The following is a 19,052-nucleotide window of genomic DNA, read 5'->3' as shown; positions in this document are numbered from 1 at the left end:
ACGGCGGACGTGGGGGGGGGGAGGAAAATGGGCGCGGCGGCGGGTTGAACTTCCGCGAGATTCCGCGTCAGTGCATTGAGTGGCATACACCCGCTTGCTCGCCCTGTCGCGTCGTCTGTGGGTCCGCCGTGGCAATGTGGCGATTGCAATTGAGGGCAGGACCGCCTCGCTCAGAAGCGTCTGCCGGATTGAGGCATAGAGAGACGCGGCCACTAGGCCAAATTGTCACAATGAACTCAGGGAACTCGTAACTTGGTGGGCCACGGACTGACTGGCTTGCTGAGCATTATTGAGGTGTGAGAACCTGGCAAGGGGCACAACCCAAAATAGCTTTGGTTCTCCTTGACAAGCCAGGATGGTCTGTACAGGCACCGCCAGCAAGAGCTCGCACCAGCAACCTTCGCATGAAACTTGACCGCCGCCCAACGCCCAACCTCACAACCTTATTCCCGACATCAGCACACCCACGCCACGCCACGCTTCATGGCTACTCGCTCGCCCCTCATTTGCCCCACGCCCCATCCCCGTGTCTCGCCCACCGTACACGCCCTCTCTCCGCTCACGGCAGCGGCCGCCTCAGCCTCAGCAGTCGGTCGTGGAAGGGCGAGGGCGCCAGGCGCGTGGTGAAGCCGCCCAGACACGTCGGCTGCTCGCCATAGCGCCGCGGCAGCGAGCCGCCTCCGCCGGCCCCATTCCCTGCTCCTCCCCCTCCCCCTCCTGTCCCCACCACTGCTGTTGTCGCTGCCACGGCTCCACGTCCTCCTCCAAACACTGCCGCCAGGTCTGCCGCCGCGAGCTCCTTTTCCTCTGACACGGTGCCGCTCAGCAGACCCGGGGCGCCGCGCCGGCTGCCACGGCCTGAGGGTCCGGCACATCACAGGCGCACATACACAGACAGGGGCCGGCATGCAGTGAGCATCATGAGCGACACGAGTGACCCGAGTGACCGGGTCCAGAGGGCCAGCCTGATCCCGCATGGCGTGCTGTGCGCAGGTGCGTGCCCCACACCCACACCCCAACTATCCCGACAACCACACACCAGCAGCCCCACACCACGCCTCCCCTGACACCGCGCAATGTTCGCCCAAGCAACCATTCCAGTCCCATCCGATCCCACACATCCATGATCCCACCCATCCACTCCCCGCCCCACCCCATCCCCGCCCCCTCTCCCGCCCTCACCCGTGCACGTCCTCGCCCTCAGCACGCCCGCCAGCGCGCCCCTGTCCCACGCCGGCGGCCCCAGCAGCGCCAGCACATCCGCCACCAGCCGTGGCTTCACGGCGCGGTCCAGGGCCGTGTCCAGACCCAGGCTGGGGCTGGAGTTGACCTCCAGCAGCCACACCTGTGGGAGGGAGGTGGGGTGTAGGGAGTGGGGGTGCTTTGCGGGGGCCGGGGGCGCGAGGTGCAGAGCCCGAAGCCCGCCAGCAAAGCGCACAGGAGGGGGATGCGTTGGGTGAATACCCATGTTGTCACTCCTCCCACCACCCCTTCCCCCACCCACCTTGAGCTGGGCGTCGATCATGACGTCGAACCCGAACAGCTCGAAGGCGTTGGGCGCGTGCGGTATGGGCCCGGACTCCTGGGCCGCGAACAGCGCCGCGGTGACCAGCTCGGAGATGCGGCCCCACAGCGACTGCCAGTCCGCGCCCTTGGGGTGGAGGGGCGGTGTGGTGTGAAGGCGAGGCCTACCCATGGCATTGGGAAACATGCAGACGCATATACAGACGCACACGCACACCCTCAAACCCTTTCCCCCTGTGCTTTCCGAACACACACGCACACCCATTGCGTGTTTCCTTCCCTGTGCAATCTAACACACACGCACACACACACATGCATGCGCCCACCTGTTTGGCCAGCAGCTTGCGCAGTGTGGCCAGACTGGTCTTGGAGCCGCCCGCCGGCTCTGTGGGGGGCGGGGCAGGGCGGCATGGAGGTACTGACAGCGCGTCGTGACACACACACACACACACACACACACACACACACACACACACACACACACACACACACACACACACACACACACGGTACACGTACCCACACAGGTGGGTATCGATACTTGCCTCCAGCGCCGTCGTGTTCGGCCTTTCAATTCGACACGCATACGCGCACGCACACGCACACGCACACGCACACGCACACACATATACACGCACATGCGCACACGTACAGAGGAGCCGTGAGGTCACATGGGCCGGCTGGGTAGCACTGCTGCGCTGCCCCGCGCATCCCTGCCCAACGCCACACGAACCCGCACCTCCTCCCAACCCGCCCAACTCGCCACCCACACGCCCAACCCCGCACCCAGCTCGCGCACCCAACCGCCCCCCATCACCTCTCCCCTTCCCCGCCCGCCCGCCCCCCTGCCCGCCCCATCCTCCCAAGCACGCACGCACCCGCCTCCGCGAGGAAGTCCGGCAGCTGCCCCGCCTCCGCCCGCGCCCGGTGCAGGCTGCTGTTGGTGAGGTGCACGTGCAGGTCGCCCAGCTGGGCCTCGTCCAGGCTGAAAGGCAGCGTGCTGAACCTGTGTTCATGTGTGTGTGTGTGTATGTATGTATGTGTGTGTGTGTGTGTGTGTGTGAACACACGGGGTGTGTGCGTGGGTTTGTGTACGGCAGTGATGTTGGTGGGGGGCGTGCCCTCGCCATATGATGCAGTGCACTCCTCCCGCATGGTGCATATCCTCCACCAAACAACCTTTCTATAGCTTGCACTGCTAATCTCAAGGCAGCCCCCGCATGGGCGTCCGATGGAGATAGGCCTTCATTTCCAACACACCGGTACCTGCCCGCTAAGTCCTTGTTCTACCCACAGCAGAAAACCACACACACGCAAACACACACACACACACACACACACACACACACACACACACACACACGCACACATCCGGTGCACCCCTCACGCCCCCCACCCCACCTGGCGAAGCCCTCCTCGTACATCCAGGCCTCCAGCGGGTTGAAGCCCGCCACCAGCACGTACAGCCGCAGGTCAAACTTGTGGCCGCGCACCAACAGCGGGTCAGTCAGGTACCTGTGAGGTGTGGAGGAGGGGAGGGGAGGGGTAGCGGGGGAGGGGGAGGAGGGAGAACGCGGATCACCAGGAGGATTTGAGGGGAAAAGGGGGAGGGGGAGGAGGGGGATGGGGAGGTCGGGCGCAGCTGTAGGCATTGGCGGGACCAAAGGCGGGGCAATTCACCGCATGCGGGCAAACGCATACGCTGTACGGTACGGTGCCGATCCTCTCCCCAACGTGCTGGTTTGAAGTCACACACCATACATGCACCGCCGTTCTGTGGATGTAGTACGCTCACGCGCACCTCTGCACCACCACCGGCTCCGACGTGTTCATCTGTTTGAGCGAGGTGAGCAGGCTGATCCCGCGGCCGCGCGACAGACCCACGGGCTTCTGGATCCACAGGTTCAAACCCATGGGCTGCGGGGCGTGTGGGGGCGGCGGGGACCAAGGGTTGGGGTTACATTCATGACTTATTCAGGAGAAGCGGAGTTGTAGCCAGGGAGGTGTGGGTGGACACAGGCAGGCAAGCAGTAGGCGAGGGCGCAGAACCAGGAGCAGGCGCGGCGTACGCAGAACCAAAAACCTCATCCTAGCACCAATCCAGGCACCCCCTTATACCATCAAGACCCGCACGCACACAAGTCACCCTGCCCCCTCCGTCTACCACTTTCTTGACTAACCCTGAATGTGACCCCCTAACACACGCGCACACAGCCCAAACGCACACATACAAACACGCACGCACGCATGCCCGCACGCCCACGCACCTGCACGCAGGTGGGCTCCACTCCGTGCAGCGCCCGCACGTAGGCCTCCTGGAAGGCCGCCGCCTCCTTGGGCAGCGTGAAGGTGGTGGGAGTCAGCCGGTCGAACAGCGCAGCCGCCCGGCCAGTGTTGTGCATGGCCTGGAGGGAGGGGGGGTGTTGGGGGTGGCCGTAAATGGAGAACGGAGCGATTAAATCACAGTGTGGCATTTCTTGGGGTGGCAACCACGGGTGGCAACTGTGATGTGGCGTTGGTGGTTGGCGGGGCGTATGTACTGCACACGCCTCAGTTCTCCCATCCTGTACAGTACCCCTGCAGATGCCCTCCGTTCGGCACTGTTATTCCCTTTTGCTTCTGACTACAGGCCATGGGCTAAGCTCCTATCCAACTGCTTTCCAACTGCCGTAGTTACCCCCTCACCTGGAATTTGGCCAGGTGCTTCTTCAGCAGGTCCTTCCGCGTCAGCTGCCGCGCCTCCGGGAAGTGGTTCACGCGCTGCCACACCAGCAACTCGTTGTACGACGTCAGCCGCGGCACACGCACACTCCAGCTCCAACACACGTCCCACATGTGGCAGCACCGCTGGCCGGGGCCACTGCCGAAGGCGGCGCCGCCGCCGCCGCGTGCGCCTCCCGCCGATGATGAAGATGCGGCGGTGCCGGGGCGGCTGGCGGCGGCGGTGGCGACGGCGCCGCCGCCAGTGCCTGGTCCGTCGTCGTCTGGTGAGGCGGCGGCGGCGTCTGGTTTGGCCACCTCCGTGACCTGGTCTGCTGGATCCAAGGACCAGCCCTCGCCCGCCAACAGCTCCAGCGCCGCAGCCACCACCGCCCGCACCTCGGGATGAGCCGTGTCGTCCATAACCGCCACGAAGCGCCGCGGCGGCGGCTCCGCCGCTGCCCCTGTAACCGTCGCCACCGTCGTCCCGGCCGGGGCCGCGGCTGTAGCAGAGGCAGCAGCAGCAGCTGCTGCAGCCGCCGCCTCCGGCGGCAGCTGCCCGGCTGCTACAGCCGCCTGCAGCTTGCCCACCCAGGCCTCGGCCCGCGCCATGAGGGAGCTGTAGCGGTCCATCAGGTCGGCGCCGCTGAAGCTACTGCCGCCGATGCCGCCGCCGCCGCCGCCGCCCGGCGTCGCCATGCGTGATGGCGGGCGGCTACTGCTGGTGATGCTGCCACTGCCGCCGCCTCCGGCAGCGGCGCCGGCCGCGGCCGCGGCGGCAGAGAGGGAGGCGGCTTCCAGCAGCGTGGGTATGGGGCTGTAGCAAAGGGTGAGGATCTCGTGAAATGCGGCAAAGTGCTGCAGATACACGGCGCCAGGCAGCGGCTCCGCTGGAGCAGTGGAGGCGGCGCTGCCACCAGAGATACTGCCGCCGCCGCCACCGCCGCCGCCACCGATTGAGAGGCTGTTGACGGAGTTGCCGCGGGAGGGCGCCGAGGCACCGGCGGCGGCGGCGGCGGGCCGCAATGGGCTTGGCGAGGGGCCGGCGGGCGGTGAAGGGGCGAGCGGCGGGCGGCGCATTGGGTGTGCGGGCGACGAGGGGCTGGAACCTGAAGCCGTGTGGGCAAGCGCCGCCGCCGAAGCGCTACTGCCGTTGGACGCGGCTGTAGCAAGCCCCGCTGCGCTAGCGCCTGCCGGTACAACGCCTGAGCGCGGCAGCAGTGGCGGCGGTGGCGGCGGCGGCGGCAACTCATCATCCGAGCTTTCACTGTCGCTGTCACTGCCGCCATCGCCGCCACCGCCATCTTGATTCCCGCCGCCGCCACCGCTGCTGCCGCTCAGCCTGTGAGCACTGATAGGCCGCCCGTTCGCCGCACCAGCTAACCCTGACGGCTCTGCATGTGCCTTGCCGTTCTGCGGCGCAACGGCGCCCGCTTCAGACGCCGTGCCCACTTTGGCGCCCGCTGCACCCCCAACGCCGCGACAGCTGCCAACACCCCTACTACCGGCGACTGACGTTGCGCTCATCGGCCGACTGCCGCCGCCGCCGGCTGCGGAGCCGGCAGGCGCTGCCGCCGCTGCCGCTGCCGCCGGCGGCCGTCCCACGCCCGCCGCCTGCAGCTGCAGTTGCGCCGCCAACGGCAGCCCGTACGCGCCCGGCGCTGCCGCCGCCAGCGACTGGGGTGGCGCGAAGCGCCCCAAGCTGCCGCCTCTCCCTCCGCTTCCCGCCCCCACAGCCACGCCGCCGCCTACCCCGCCGGCAGTAGTCGCCGCGGCGGTGGATGCACCGCCGGCGCCGGCGCCAGCGCCCCCCGGCGCCATGTGGCCGACCAAAGGCCGCGTGAGGCCCTTCAGGTGCCCGCCCCGCATGGGGTCATCCTCATCCCGAGTGGCCCATGCGGACAGGTCGTCCGTACTGTCCGCCAGATCCCAGTCAGCCCAGCGGTCCACCTTCATTGCGCCGCCGCCGCTGGCATCACCGCCGCTGCCGCCACTGCCACCGCCAGCTGCTGCGTTCACCACGGCGCGTGACAGCGCACCACCTGGGCACAAGGCACATGGGCGAAGTCAGCACGCCTCAAGCGGTACAGCGGTTGTGGACAGAGCAGCTGGGTAGATGAGGTTGCACAAACGCGACCCGCGGGCAGTCACGGCTCTTACAACACACGACCTTCCATCCTCGACAACCCATGTGGCCTGCACGCAACAACCTTCTGCTTCCACACACACCTGTGGCCGCCGCAAGCACGGCTGGGTCTGCGGCGCTCCGCCCCTGAATGGCTGCAGCCGCCGCCGCAGCGATCTCCCGCCGCCGCAGCTCCTCTGCGCCCGGCCGCGCCGCCGCCCCGCCTCCGGCTGCCACTTGTCCCCGCTGCTGTTGCTGTTGCTCGGAGTCTGAGCCATAGTCGCTGTCACCGCCACTGTCACTGCCAGACCCGTGCCGCGCACCCACACGTCCCTCCTCCTGCGCCTCGTCGTCACTGCTGGGTATGCTGGCACTCTCCCACGCCCCCACCCGCGCCCGCGGTGGCTGCGGCGCCGCCGCCGCTTGCTGCGGCGTGCGCGCGCCAGCGCCCCCAGCAGCCCTGGCCCCGGCAGCAGCGGCCGCCGCCTGAGCGCTGAATGACCGCGGCCCCACAGACGTCATAGTCGGCATGCCCGGCCTGTGTGAGAGAGGCACGGCGGCCGCTGGCGAGGGCGCCGCCTGAGCGGACAGCGCTCGCGACGGAGGAGCCGCAGCGCCTGGCCCCGGCACAACCTGTCGATGCGGAGAGCTGCCGCCTGAGCTCACTGACTCAGGCTCGGAGTCAGACTCGCTTGCGGCTGCTGCTGCTGCGGCGGCGGCGGCGGCGGCTGCTTCCCGCATGGAATTGTTGAGAACCTCCTTTGACTCCTCGTCCGTCTGCCGGGGGAGCAAAACCAGCAAGGCAGGTAAGCAAATCGCAGCTGCTAGTGGTTAACGGCATAGCAAGACATCAGACAAATGCACATGCTGCCATCAAACTACACAGAGCACCAAAGGAGCAACCATTCTTGACCTTAGCATTGTTTGCAACGCACCTTGACGCTGCCTGTCTCCGACGTCTCCCGTGACTCCACGTCCGCTGCCGCCGTCGGTGCCGCCTCCGTCCGGCCGGCCAGCCCCTGTTCCTCTGCCACCGTGTCGCCGTGCCCATGCCCAGCCCCGGCGCCCGACCCCGCCCCGGGCACAGCGGCTTTGCTCGCCCCCGCCGCGGTCTCGGCCGCACGGCCTGCTGCAGCTGCAGAGGTCGTGGCTGTAGCCGCCTGTCCGGCCGCTCCACCCGCAGTAGCAGCACCGGGCGTACCAGCGGCGGAGCCGCCAGATGCCGTAGTCATGCTCACAGGCCGCCCCGGGCCCGCCGCCGCGCCCGGGTGCGCCGGTTTGGCGCCGCCAGCCACCACGCCCGCCCCCAGCGACCCAGGCGACACCGGCCCCTTGCCGCCCACGCCCACAACCGCCGCGCCCGCCGCCAGGGCCGCTGCCCCGAAGCCGCCGCCGCCTCGCCCCGCGGCCCCGCCGGTTGAGGCCGGGCCACCACTGCCGGAGGGCCGCGGCGGCCTGCTGCCGCCACCGCCACGGCCGGAAGCGGAGGCGGCGGAGGCCTCGCCCGCTAGGCCCGTGGGCGTGGGGCCGGAGTGGGCGTGCCCGCTGGCGTGCTGCGGCGCGGGCGGCACCAGCACCGCCGGCTTCTTGGGCGCCGGCTTGGCCGGGCCCTTGCGGATGGCCTTGCGCGCCTGCGCCAGGGCCACGCAAAGGTAGGCAGTTGGTTAGTCAGGCAAGCCCGCATAACATGTAAGCAGCTGGCTCGCAACCCCATCCTAGCTTTCAGCCATTCCTGCAATCCCCAGCGTATAACCCCGCTCCGAGCTTAAGGCCGCCGTGCACCTCCGCCGCACCCTGCGCAGCTTCTTCTGCTCCTCCTGGAACGCCAACATCGCCGCCTCCCACACACTCAGTGGCGGCTTGGACGGCGCCGCCGGCGTCGACGCCGCTGCCGAGGCCTCCCCCTCCGGCGCGGCGCCGCCGCCCTCCGTGTCGTCTTCCTCGCCCCCCTCACTGTCCGAGTCCCCGCCCTCCATGTCATCTTCGCTGTAGTCACCGCTGCCGCCGTCGCCGCTAGAGCCCCGCACTACTGCGGCAGTAGCAGCGGCAGTAGCAGCAGGAGAGGCCGCCGGGGCCTGCGGCTGTGCCTGCTCCTTGTGGCCCGACGGCCCGACGTCGTAGTTGCGGTACATTGGGCTAATGGCCGCGGCTGTAGCTGCTGCTGCTGCTGCTGCCACTGCCGCCGGAGTTGGCGGCAGGGGCGTCGGCGCTGGCACCGGCGCTGGTGCTGGCACGGGGGCGTGGGGGCGCGTGGCAGAGGCCGGCTGCTGTAGCTGCTGTGCTTGGTGCAACGCCCCGCTTCCACCACCCGTCCCACCTCCTCCACCTCCGCCGCCGGCTCCTCCGCCTCCAAACGACCCGAACGAGTACAACGCGGCAACCGGTGTCACATGCTGCTGTGGCACCACCACCACCTCCGCATGCTGGACCGGGGGCGGCGACGGCGGCGGCGCGGGTGGCGGCGCCGCTGCGGGACTGAGGTGCGCTGACGCGTACTGCCCATGGCCGTACGCGGTCCCGTGCACGGGTCCGTAACCCTGCCCGTGGCTGTGGCCGTGGCTGTGGCCGTGCAGCAGGAAAGCGGAGGAGGTCTGTGCCGAGAGCGGGGCGTGTGCGGACACGGCTGGCAGCAATGTCTGCGCGGAGAAAAGGGGGCAGCGGTGCAGGGGCGGCGTCTGTGTGAGTTTGCGAGGAGCGGGCGCAAAGGTGGGCACGAGCACGCCGCGGCTGCACCAAGCCTAGACCGCAATCTGCCAGACTGCAGGTTGCAAAGTAGCGTGGGGTTCACGCCGCACGCGCACGCACGCGCACGCACGCACATGCACACACATGCACACACACGCGCACGCACACAGACACACACACACACACACACACACACACACACACACACAACGCAGGTGAGCTTGAGCACCCTATCATAAAGCGGAGCGGCTCGCACCGGCGCTGCAGCCGCCGCGGGCGGGGCCGGGGGCGCTAGCTGCGCCATGACCTTGTTGGACACGCCCCGCTCCTCCAGCTCCTGCCGTACGGTGTCGTACAGCAGTTTGTGCCTGTTGTGGAAAACAACAGCGAGCCAGCAGCAGAGGAGGTGAATCAATAGGGCCCGGCTTCGGCGAAAGAAGGTCCTGGTGAGCTTGTCTTTCTTCCCCCTGAACCCAGGCCCTGAGAGCCCTTCCCACCCACCCACCCGCCCTTCTTACTGGGTCTGCCCCGCCCTGAGCAGCTGCTGCAGGCTCTGCAGCTCCGCCAGCAGCTCCTCATTGGAGGCGTCAAAGACCTCCCACGCCTCCAAGGGCATCGCGGCGCCTACTGCTGCTGCTGTACTGCCGTCACCACAGTGCGGTCCTGGCGGTCAGCGGCAAATGCCCGCGCCCCGGGGGGCCGGCCAGGCAGCCTAGCCCCCTAGTTACATTAGACATCATACGAACGCGATAAAGGTTCAATTCCAGTGCGTGGAGGCGTTTCAGCGGTCAGGTCTGAGCAGTTTTGGCAGGAATGTTCTCAATGTAAAGGCTGAACGAAAGACGCTGCAGAGTAAGGCAAAGTATGAATGGCAGCACAGAGCGCAGTACGCATGGAAAGCCGAATTGGAAAACCAATGAATGCAAAACTTGGGGAACCCCAATCAACCAGAGTGCACGCGAGCGCTGCTATTACTCTGAAGGAAGCACATACTAACTATACGATGGTCTTCAATCTACATCGTCCAGAAGAAGCGTAGAAGCCTGCAGAACCGAAATGGGCGGTCACGGAGGCCTCAATATCCTGCCGCAGAAGCGATGGAACGGTGAGCCAAGGAGAACGGAGCCCTTACATGGCTCCAAAGGAACTACCGGGGATCTGGGGCCCACTGAGCCCTGTCCCTTGGGCCAACTTCACGCTGCCAAACCCCCAATCGCTCCCGCGCCGCTCGCGATGCAGTCTACAACCGGGATAACCGGCTGAAGGTTGCTCAGGACGAGGCCAAGGCCCAGGCCAAAGAGGACGAGGCGCGGGAGCGGCACGAGCAGGCGGAGCGCGAGCACAGGCATGCGCTGCTGCTTCGGAGAGCGGGCGGTGACGCGGGACTCGAACTGGGAGGCGGGGCTGAGGGTGACGGCGCAGCTGCGGCGGCGACAGACCAGGAGGGCGCAGAAGCAGGAGGCTCAGGGGCTGCGGACGGCCAGCCAGACAAGAAGTTGGAGCACATCAACTTCTGGAAGGAGCAGGAGACGAAGCTGCAGCACCCTGAGAACGAGGTACGTACGCCTGGAGGACAGGACAGGACCGCTGGCCGACGCGGGGCTCTGTGTCACAGCCGGCTGCAGGCCCCGCCTGAGTCCTGTTGAGTCCTAGAGCCCGCAATGCGGCCTGCCTTGAGCCCCATGCCACGTGCCGCGCCAGACGCCGTGTACTCGTCTTGTGCCGACACCGGGCGCATTCGTTCTGTATGCACCTTCGATGCCATGTCACCGTGTGCCACGCAACCCTCCCGCAGAAGGAGCAGCGCGAGGCGGCCAAGCGGCGGGGCAACCCTGACTTCTACACCAGTGACGCCAAGTTCGATGAGCGGTTCGCGCTGGGGTACGGCATCATCGGAGGGGACAAGGTGGGCCGCTGGGGAGGTGCTGCTATGTGCCGTGTGAGAGCCGTTAGGGGAACGCTGGGGCACCCTTTGGCTGGGGCACCGTATGTATGGGTTTGAACTGGGCTGCAGCGTGCTGCAACGGGCTGCATGCGGACGTGGGGTGCAGGCGGGTGCGCCAAGTAAGCCAGGCAAAGCTATTCTCCTCCCATGCTGCGCCCGCGCGCGGCGGTGACCGGCTTCTAGCACTCCGACAAACGAACTGGGGTTGTTGTGTTACACAAATATCTTGTTATGGGCATACAGTTGCTCGCTTTGTCACCCCGATCCACCTGCCCAACCTCATATGCATACCGCCGTATGCACTGCAGCCCTGGTACGCACAGCCGCTTAAACCCGAGCCACGGGAGCCGGTCGGTGGGGCGCTCGCCGCCCTGCCCGGCAGCGGCGCTGCCGCCAGCGCTCTACTCGGCGGCGCCAGGAGCAGGCAATCCCAGCAGCAGCAACAGCTGCTAGTAGCGGCGCCAGCGTTGAGGCACGATCGTGAAGGGCGCAAGCGGAATCACAAGCGGAAACACGACAACCCGCCGACAGGCACGCACACGTCATCATCGTTATCCTCAGACTACACGTCAGACAGCTCCAGTGACACAGGTGACAGCAACACTTCCTACAGCAGTAGCAGCACCAGCAGTAGTAGCGCTAGCAGTAGCAGCGGCAGCGATAGCGACAGCAGCATTGATGAGCGCCAGCGGCGGAGGCGGCGTGAGCATCGTCGCTCCTCATCTCCTTCCGCCAAACGCGACCACCGGAGCCGCAGCCGCAGCCACAAGCGCGATAGCAAAGCCCGCTCCTCCTCCAGGCACAAGAAGCCGAAAAGCAGCCGCGGCGGCAAAGACGGCAGCCGTCGCAGCCGCAGCGGTGGCGGCAAGGACCGCAGCGGCAAGAAGCGACGCCGCAGCGACGCTGCTGCCGTTGTAACCGCTGGCGGCGGTGGCGGTGGCGGCAGCGGCGGCTCCAAGTCCCTGGAGCAGCTGCGGGCTGAGCGCCTGGCTCGGGAGCAGGCAGAGCGTGCCAAGCAGCGCGGCGTCATGGCGGGGCTGCCGGGGGCGCTGCCGGACGGGTGAGCGGGCGGGGTAGGTACAAGCAAGCGCAACGGAGCGGCGGGGCCAGCGGGGTGGAATGGAGGACGGGTTGGTCGGCTGGATTGCCTGTGGGGTTGTGCTGGTGCTGGGGCCGAGCCTGGGGCTGGGGCTGGGGCTGGGGCTGGGGCTGGGGCTGAGGCTGGGGGCCCCGAGCGATGGGGGTGAGGCAGCTGGCTTGGCGGAAATGGTGCACAAGCTCAGAGCTTGCGCCACAAGCTCAGAGCTTGCGCCGCCACTCGGCCACATGCGTCCTGCAGTGGGTGCAGCAAGCGAGCAAGCGTTAGCTCAGGCCTCGGCGCAGGGTCAATGGCAGCAACACCTGTGCGTGGTTCTCAAAGACCTCACCCCACCCTGCCCCCATCTGCTGTCCGCGCACCTCTCTATCTGCTGCTGTCTGTAGGCCGCCGCAGAAGCAGTACAACAGCGCGTTTGGCTTCGCAGCGGCCATGAAGCGCCGGCGCACGCAGTAGCTAGCTGTTAGGCGGGGCGCTATCTACTAGCTGGTAGAATGACACGTGCAAGGCCAGCTGAGGCTGCCGTGTAGATAGCGGGTGTTACTGACTCTTGGCGTGTGGGCGGTGGGAACGGTGGGAGGATTAGTTGTCCTGGCTGGTAAGAGGGCAAATTGTATGGCCGGGCGTGGTTGTGTCCGCAGGCTCACCATGCAGGCGGAATGAGCGTTGTGAAGGGCCTGCTGGCACCGCATCGTTCCCAGAGGCACAAGCAGGTTGACGTAGGTGTACGTTGAGAAGAGGATGAACTGCAGGCGAGACCTGCAAGGCATGGGCGACATTGCAGGAGTAGATTTTGTCCGAGGTACGTAGTGCAAGAAGAGTGTGCGATGGGACAGGGTTAAGGCAGATTGATTGGTGAAGTCCTGTAGGTGCAGCTGATTCCCAGTCCCCAGCAGATGGCAAACAACAACGGCACGTATGTCCGAGGTAGTACAAGATGGGGGTAGTGAGCACCATCATTCCATCACTGATACGTGGGAAGGAGGATTGCAGTAAACCACTACCCCCGCGTCGATGCCGGCCCAACAGCTGCATAATCCCGTTAAAGCTATGGCCGAGCCCACGGGTGTACTCCGTGGTCGCGACCGGCACGTCCATAGGACTGTGTGAGTCCCTAGACGACGCGCCATGTGGAGCAAGCCGGTGCCATCTGATAACCCATTGCTAGCTTGAGCCCAGCTAGTAGCCACGGGGCTCCCCAGTCCCCACTCCCCACCGCACTCCGAGCTGCACAGGGAGAGGGTGTAGGGGGAAGGGTTTCCCTCCCCCCCGCTCCGCGACGCCTCGGCCCACATCCCACAAGTATTATCGCTCGCAACTAACGCCTCTGCCTGCACTCCCGTTTTCGTTGGTTTTGGTTGGTTTAGTTTGGGCTGGTATTTACAACCCTCCGCCAAGCAGCAGGGGGAGGGGCGTTGCGGGGGAGGGGCGTTCGGTTTCGCGAAAGCCCGAATCCGTGCACCGCCGGATGGGAGCGCGCGACTGTTCATACCCAACTTTGCACTCAAAATATCCAAAAGACTTTGCGAATCCCTGTATAGTAACGTACTTGGGGTTGGCCCTAGGATATGGCTTTGGTCGGCCTGCGGGCGGCTTTGGAGAGCCTGCTCGGGCCTGCAAGAGCTGGCAGGTTCACCGACGCAGACCTGCGCCTGCTATTGGAGGGTGGCTACGCTACGCTGGATGACCTGAAGGATGCCAGCTATACAGGCCTCCAGCAAGCCGGGCTCAAACCCGCGCGGGCGGACCAAATTATCCACGCGCAAGGTGAGGTCCTCTTATGCATGCATGCAGCATGCTGCGGGTCTACCTAGTAAGGTAGGCCACAGGCATCAGCCGGATGAGCATTCGAGCTGGTGATGTTGCCGTTCGCGGGAGTCTACTTTCGCCGCTGTGGGCACAGCTGGGCGTGTCCGACTGACCAACCAACCGATGAATATCCGAAACGCATGTTGGGGCTATTGTTGCGCGCTACGGTATGCGGGAAGCTTGGGAAGCGTCCCTGGGTGGTTGGGAGAGCTGGTGCGCGTCAGACGTGCAGCGACATGCACGTCGGGACCAGGACGGCATAATTGGCAGCGTAACGCAAGCGCGCTTCGCGTTTCCGCGCGTCGCGTCTGCAAACTTGGACGTGCAACTCATGGTATGCGTGTGTCCCCCGACCGCTCGTATGTCGTGCAGCCTCGGCGGCTGGCCTGGGCGTGGGGAGTGCGGCAGGAGTCGGTGAGTTTTCATTGGGCGACTTTGACCTGAGCAAAAACACCAACTTTAGCATCATGCGGCGGCTTAGGCTCATGCATAGGCTGGCCATTGGCCAGCGGGGAGCTACCTCTGCCGCTGGGGGAACAGCTGTGCGGGTCCCAATGGCGACTGATTGCTTGAATGACCAGTGACTGTGCTTAATGGACCCAAGCGTATCGGGGCAGTTGTTTGCCCGCAAACTTGAAGCTACAGTCTCACTGGGATCCGTTCTGCCTGCTCCTGCAGACTCGCTGCCGGCTGCTGCTGGTGAGCATTTCCACGAGGCCGTAGGGTGGGGTTTGGCACACGTTTTGTTGGGAATCGGCGGCAATAGAGTGGGGCCATCGGGTATCGGTGCGAGTGGGTTCTTGGTGGAAACACTAGCAGCGTGCCAGGCGTGGCGCCAAGGGGCGGCCAGCAGGCAGGCGGGACAGCCTACACCCGGTCAAGTGCTTGGGACTAAGGGCACGTCATTTCTGCTGTCACTGTGCTGGTCGTCGTGTCAACAGCCCAAATGATGCGCGTCACAGCAACTGCAGCTGCCTTCAGGTGACGACCTCTGCGTGCCACCTTTGCCGCCCTCCCTCATTTCAGGTGTAGCCGGTGGCCCTACGCTCGGTAGCGCCGGGGGGAGCACGGAGCAGGCAGGCGCCGGTGAGTGTTCATGGCCGCGGAAAGTGGTCGGGGGCGGTGACTGAGCACGCGTTACTACTACTTCGTATATCGCTCCAAACAGACGGGTATTGCATAGGGCGAAAGTCGCGTCAAGCCTTCAGGACCTGTATGACAGACAATAGAGATCAACAATAACTCAAGTACGGGCGATATGCGTGTCAAGCTTTGTCAGGCATCTCGGCTGCGACATCTTCCATCAGCCCGCAAACAAGTCTTTCGGGTTGTCGATGCCTTTAATCAGTAGCTAACCACTTTCTGCTATTGTGTAGGTCGGCCCGATAACTGTTGTGTCCGACCGTGCCAAGCATACTTGAACGCACCCCCATACTTGAACGCACCCCCATACGACCCCACCCCAGCTACGGGATAGGTGGCGACGTATCATAGACACGGTCGCGTTAGCCGCGGGTAAAAATTCTGCCAAATTCTGGATTATATTCTACATGCGAACTTTGTCAAAGTACCGTGCCCTTTGAAACGTCCCTCCAGACCTCAAACATCCCTCCCAGACCGGCGGCATGTCTGCTGAGTGCGTGCGCGTGGGCTTGGGTGCTATTGATTGAAGGCTCGTGCTGACGTGTCCCTGATAAATGCTGTCGTGTGCTCCCTTGGACAGAGTCGCTGCGCGAACTTGTACGTGCGGCAATCCGGGAGACGTGGCTTGAGATGGAGGCGAAGCAGTGGCGTGCGCGCAAGCCTCAGTCCTTCTCCTCAGTGGGCAGCCAGGACGTGGACACCCTCATAAGGAGTGTCAAGCTGGTGGAGGTCCGTGGCGAGGTGGTGGCGCCGCAGGAGGTGCAGGTGCCGGAAGGCACACCAGAATGTGCCAGCTTTGTGCAACAGGAGGGCCGCAGTGAGGATGCCATGACGCCAGCGCTCCTTCAGCACCACCAGCAGCAGTTGATGAAGCTTGGCGTCGTGTTTGACAAGCTGGGCGGTTTTGAGATGTACGATAACCACAGCAAGGGCAAGCTCTTGGGGTTCACATGTGGTGAGAAGTCCTTCAACGGCGGCTTTGACGGCTGCGTCGCCCCGTACGGCCTGACGGAGCGGAGTCTTGTGCACCAACTTCGGATCATCTATGAGCACGAGCTCAACATTAAGGTGAGCGCTGCATGGGTGAGCGCAGTTCCCACTATGCATTCATGCTGCCATCCAGGTGTGTCCGGCCGCCGTACGGCGTATGGGTGCATCTAATGGTCCGCGAGTAGAAGGGTACTTACTTGTGCGTATGAAGCGTTAGGCACGTTGGGACAAAAGACAGTCTGGTATGCGGATTTCCGGACTGACAGGCACCCCGCAAACGCCAAGCGGTCGTGGAGCTGCTGGGGGCATATGCCTGGGGCCGCTGCCCGGTGCTTTTGGACCTGACGGATGGCCGGAAGCACAACGTCTACACGATACGCAACAAGTACTTGCTCGTGTGGGATAATCTGACGCCGACACAGGTAGGTACATAGCTTACACATTCTTTTCAAAACAATATCCATTTAGCAGTGTGCTACCGCCGCGTGTCATGGATGCTCTACTGTGCAGGCGTACTACTTGCAGGCGCAGCACCTGCGGGCGGCGGGCAGCGTGCGGGCGGGCCTCAACCTGCAGCTGCACCAAATCCCCGAGGAGGAGCAGCGGACCATGCGCCACGTGCAGCAGGTCCTTAGCCCCACGTTTGGCGGCGAGGCCGCGCTGCAGGAGCAGCAGGAGTACTAGCTGCCCTTCATGCCGCCAGAGGAGCACGAGTCGGCGGAGCTGGAGCTGGTCAGCTCGTGGATGCGAGCTGCAGACTTCGCTCAACCGCCCGAGGAGGCCCGGACCCCCGCCCCATCCCTGCCCCTGTCGCTGCCTTTGTATTCGTAGTTTCGGGGTGAGATACGGGCACGAGATACGGGCGACACAACCGATGCGGGATGGCTTGTATCGTTTTCCATGTTTTATGTGGCAACGCTGATGGCTCCCACTGCCCGCACATGTAGGTGCTTGCATCAGCAGAGCGACTAGCAGGGTGAGTAGCTGGATGCCAGGTCTTGGGGCTGTGTGCTGTGTACAGGGTGGGGTGGGGAGCACAAATGCCAGGGCGCTGGGTTATTGTGGGGCAAAGTGACATGCGGACAGTACAGCAGTGCAATCGGCAACATCGGGACACGGTTGTTGACTGCCTGGCTACTGTGAACGTAACGTTCTTGCTCGGTGTGGCTTGTGGTGGTGTGTCCTGTTGGGTGTCCAACGTTTCGGCATGCATGAGACATTGGGCACCAGAGCTCATGTGTTGGCTGCCGGCACGTTGGTGGATAGTTGCCGACCACCTCCAACCACTGGTGTGATGCCAATGCCATCCAGCCCGCCACGCACCAAGCACTCCAGTATGCATGCGCGTCCTCGTCTGCCTGCTGTCAGGGGTGGCGCTTACATCCCAATGCACGCCCCCCCAAAAAATCAACAGGAGTCGGCCCTTGCTACCTGGTGGCCGTCGTCCTGGTGCCGGTCAGGGAACGGGCCAGCATCCTCCTGGATGCCTTCAGCGGGCCGCCATGCATGCCATTGGTGGAGTAAGACCGGCGGGGCGCCGCGCACTGGTAGGTTGCAGTGGTGGCTGCTGGGGTGTGGCATCATCATGAACACGACGCTGCAGGTGCACCTGTTCGCGTTCAGCGGGCTGCTGCTGGAGCAGTCAGGGTGCCAGCTGGATGGCTGCTGCAGGGGCACGCAGCAACAGCAGCAGCGGCCCCGGGTGCGGTGGGTGCGGTGTGGCCTGGTGTGGATTGCGGAGGGGGGGCTGTGGCCTTCTGGCCGCCATCTTTGTGCATGCGGCTGCCCGCCTGGCCTCTGGGCGGATCCGGTGCCGCTGGCCATGCACTACGTTATAGCGGTGGCCATGGCGGCGGCAGTCTCCTGGATGACATGCAGCTAGCTGACACGAGTGTAATGCGCAAGATTAACTGATGAACTAGTGTACACGCTTGTATTGTTGCCACCGCACTGTGTGCACACAAATGAGTGCTGGCATGCGAGTGCATGCAACCGAGTGCTGGCATGCGAACGACACGCAAGTCAAAATGCATCTTACGGCGCCATGACAGCAGAACGCAGAGCGGGTAGCATCACCATGCACGTGCGTCTGTGTGTTTTTGCCGGGTGTGGATGCGCTGGAGAGATATTCATTTTGAAGGCACTGCACCCCCACGGCATTCGTTGGGAGTGTAGATGCTGTAGTAGCGCATTTGTGTACGATATGGCGGACAGGCGGCGGCAGCTTTGCTCCGCTTGCTGGGCAGATATGAGCTGGCGCGGCGGCCGGGTGGGACAGACGCACCTTACTCTATCTTTTGTGTGCGTTACGGCTGCTTCAAGGCGAGGATGCGCAAATAGCGTAGTAAACACGGTGCATTTGTGTTGGGAGAGAGAGAAACCAGTATTACAGGAAGGAGTGGCTAGGTCGCGTAGTCAACAGGAAGATGGTGATAGGGACTGAAGCTAGCTGCAGAGTGCCGTTAACACACGACTGCATAATAATGCTCCTGGGTTTGATGGGTTGTCCTAGCATGATGCCGTTCATCTTGCAAGCTGGTGGGGCTACTCGCGGAGTAGGGCTGCGATTGAGAATTTGGCGAAAGTAGGGAGAAATGGGGGAGCTGCGGGCATGTGGTGGCGTGGTGGGGCAGCATGTGTGGCATTGTATTGTAGCGGCTGCCGCGGTGGCTCTGCGGCCCGCTCCGCCTGTGGATAACATGTGGCGCCTTTTTGCATACTGGTGCGGCAGCTTGTTGCGGGAGAGTTAATCTCGCCATTCGCATTCTAGCCAGAGCAGGAAGTGCAAGAGGGGAACAGGGTAAAGACCATCACAGATACATGGGAAGGAGGAATGCAGCAAACCGCTACCCCCGCGTCGATGATGCCGGCCCAACAGCTGCATAATCCCGTTAAAGCTATGGCCGAGCCCACGGGTGTACTCCGTGGTCGCGACCGGCACGTCCATAGGACTGTGTGAGTCCCTAGACGACGCGCCAGGCGGAGCAAGCCGGTGCCATCTGATAACCCATCGCTAGCTTGAGCCCAGCTATTAG

General features: G+C 64.4%; 4 protein-coding genes across 4 annotated transcripts; 3 read left to right on the top strand and 1 right to left on the bottom strand.

Annotated features, from left to right (window-relative positions):
- Positions 1-20: 20 nt before the first annotated feature.
- Positions 21-9,872, bottom strand: CHLRE_06g300250v5 (uncharacterized protein). Its single transcript, XM_043063585.1, has 14 exons — positions 9,553-9,872; positions 9,291-9,402; positions 8,143-8,985; positions 7,285-7,980; positions 6,454-7,126; positions 4,210-6,266; positions 3,792-3,929; positions 3,326-3,441; positions 2,926-3,039; positions 2,403-2,530; positions 1,851-1,909; positions 1,505-1,651; positions 1,183-1,345; positions 21-858 (listed from the first exon to the last, which is right to left on the bottom strand). Exons 1-14 carry the CDS (start codon positions 9,648-9,650, stop codon positions 560-562), a joined length of 5,643 nt encoding a protein of 1,880 aa, XP_042924291.1. The 5' UTR covers positions 9,651-9,872; the 3' UTR covers positions 21-559.
- A 100-nt stretch (positions 9,873-9,972) lies between these two features.
- On the top strand, positions 9,973-13,078 carry CHLRE_06g300200v5 (uncharacterized protein). Its single transcript, XM_043063584.1, has 5 exons — positions 9,973-10,139; positions 10,274-10,590; positions 10,830-10,940; positions 11,288-12,039; positions 12,462-13,078. The coding sequence occupies exons 1-5, from the start codon at positions 10,091-10,093 to the stop codon at positions 12,529-12,531; spliced, it is 1,299 nt and encodes a 432-aa protein (XP_042924290.1). The 5' UTR covers positions 9,973-10,090; the 3' UTR covers positions 12,532-13,078.
- A 524-nt stretch (positions 13,079-13,602) lies between these two features.
- Positions 13,603-16,788, top strand: CHLRE_06g300150v5 (uncharacterized protein). Its single transcript, XM_043063583.1, has 7 exons — positions 13,603-13,842; positions 14,257-14,298; positions 14,563-14,583; positions 14,911-14,970; positions 15,608-16,095; positions 16,284-16,439; positions 16,528-16,788. The coding sequence occupies exons 1-7, from the start codon at positions 13,644-13,646 to the stop codon at positions 16,699-16,701; spliced, it is 1,140 nt and encodes a 379-aa protein (XP_042924289.1). The 5' UTR covers positions 13,603-13,643; the 3' UTR covers positions 16,702-16,788.
- Positions 16,789-16,842: 54 nt separating this feature from the next.
- CHLRE_06g300144v5 (uncharacterized protein) lies at positions 16,843-18,819 on the top strand. Its single transcript, XM_043063582.1, has 3 exons — positions 16,843-16,855; positions 16,965-16,993; positions 17,432-18,819. Exon 3 carries the CDS (start codon positions 17,501-17,503, stop codon positions 17,897-17,899), a length of 399 nt encoding a protein of 132 aa, XP_042924288.1. The 5' UTR covers positions 16,843-16,855; positions 16,965-16,993; positions 17,432-17,500; the 3' UTR covers positions 17,900-18,819.
- The last annotated feature ends 233 nt before the right edge of the window (positions 18,820-19,052 follow it).

This window comes from Chlamydomonas reinhardtii, chromosome 6, assembly GCF_000002595.2.
Source record: "Chlamydomonas reinhardtii strain CC-503 cw92 mt+ chromosome 6, whole genome shotgun sequence".
Classification (NCBI taxonomy): Eukaryota; Viridiplantae; Chlorophyta; class Chlorophyceae; order Chlamydomonadales; family Chlamydomonadaceae; genus Chlamydomonas; species Chlamydomonas reinhardtii.
Note: the sequence above shows the minus strand (reverse complement) of the source record. Positions and strands in the feature narration are given on the sequence as shown.

Coding starts and splice junctions, on each gene's coding strand:
- CHLRE_06g300150v5 (XM_043063583.1), top strand. CDS start 13,644: ATGGCTTTGGTCGGCCTGCGGGCGGCTTTGGAGAGCCTGCTCGGGCCT. Junction 13,843..14,256: donor CCAAATTATCCACGCGCAAG/GTGAGGTCCTCT, acceptor TATGTCGTGCAG/CCTCGGCGGCTGGCCTGGGC. Junction 14,299..14,562: donor GGGGAGTGCGGCAGGAGTCG/GTGAGTTTTCAT, acceptor CTGCTCCTGCAG/ACTCGCTGCCGGCTGCTGCT.
- CHLRE_06g300250v5 (XM_043063585.1), bottom strand. CDS start 9,650: ATGCCCTTGGAGGCGTGGGAGGTCTTTGACGCCTCCAATGAGGAGCTG. Junction 6,267..6,453: donor CGTGCTTGCGGCGGCCACAG/GTGTGTGTGGAA, acceptor CCTTGTGCCCAG/GTGGTGCGCTGTCACGCGCC. Junction 1,910..2,402: donor GGACTTCCTCGCGGAGGCGG/GTGCGTGCGTGC, acceptor CGCCCCCCACAG/AGCCGGCGGGCGGCTCCAAG.
- CHLRE_06g300144v5 (XM_043063582.1), top strand. CDS start 17,501: ATGCCTTCAGCGGGCCGCCATGCATGCCATTGGTGGAGTAAGACCGGC.
- CHLRE_06g300200v5 (XM_043063584.1), top strand. CDS start 10,091: ATGGGCGGTCACGGAGGCCTCAATATCCTGCCGCAGAAGCGATGGAAC. Junction 10,591..10,829: donor TGCAGCACCCTGAGAACGAG/GTACGTACGCCT, acceptor ACCCTCCCGCAG/AAGGAGCAGCGCGAGGCGGC. Junction 10,941..11,287: donor GCATCATCGGAGGGGACAAG/GTGGGCCGCTGG, acceptor TATGCACTGCAG/CCCTGGTACGCACAGCCGCT.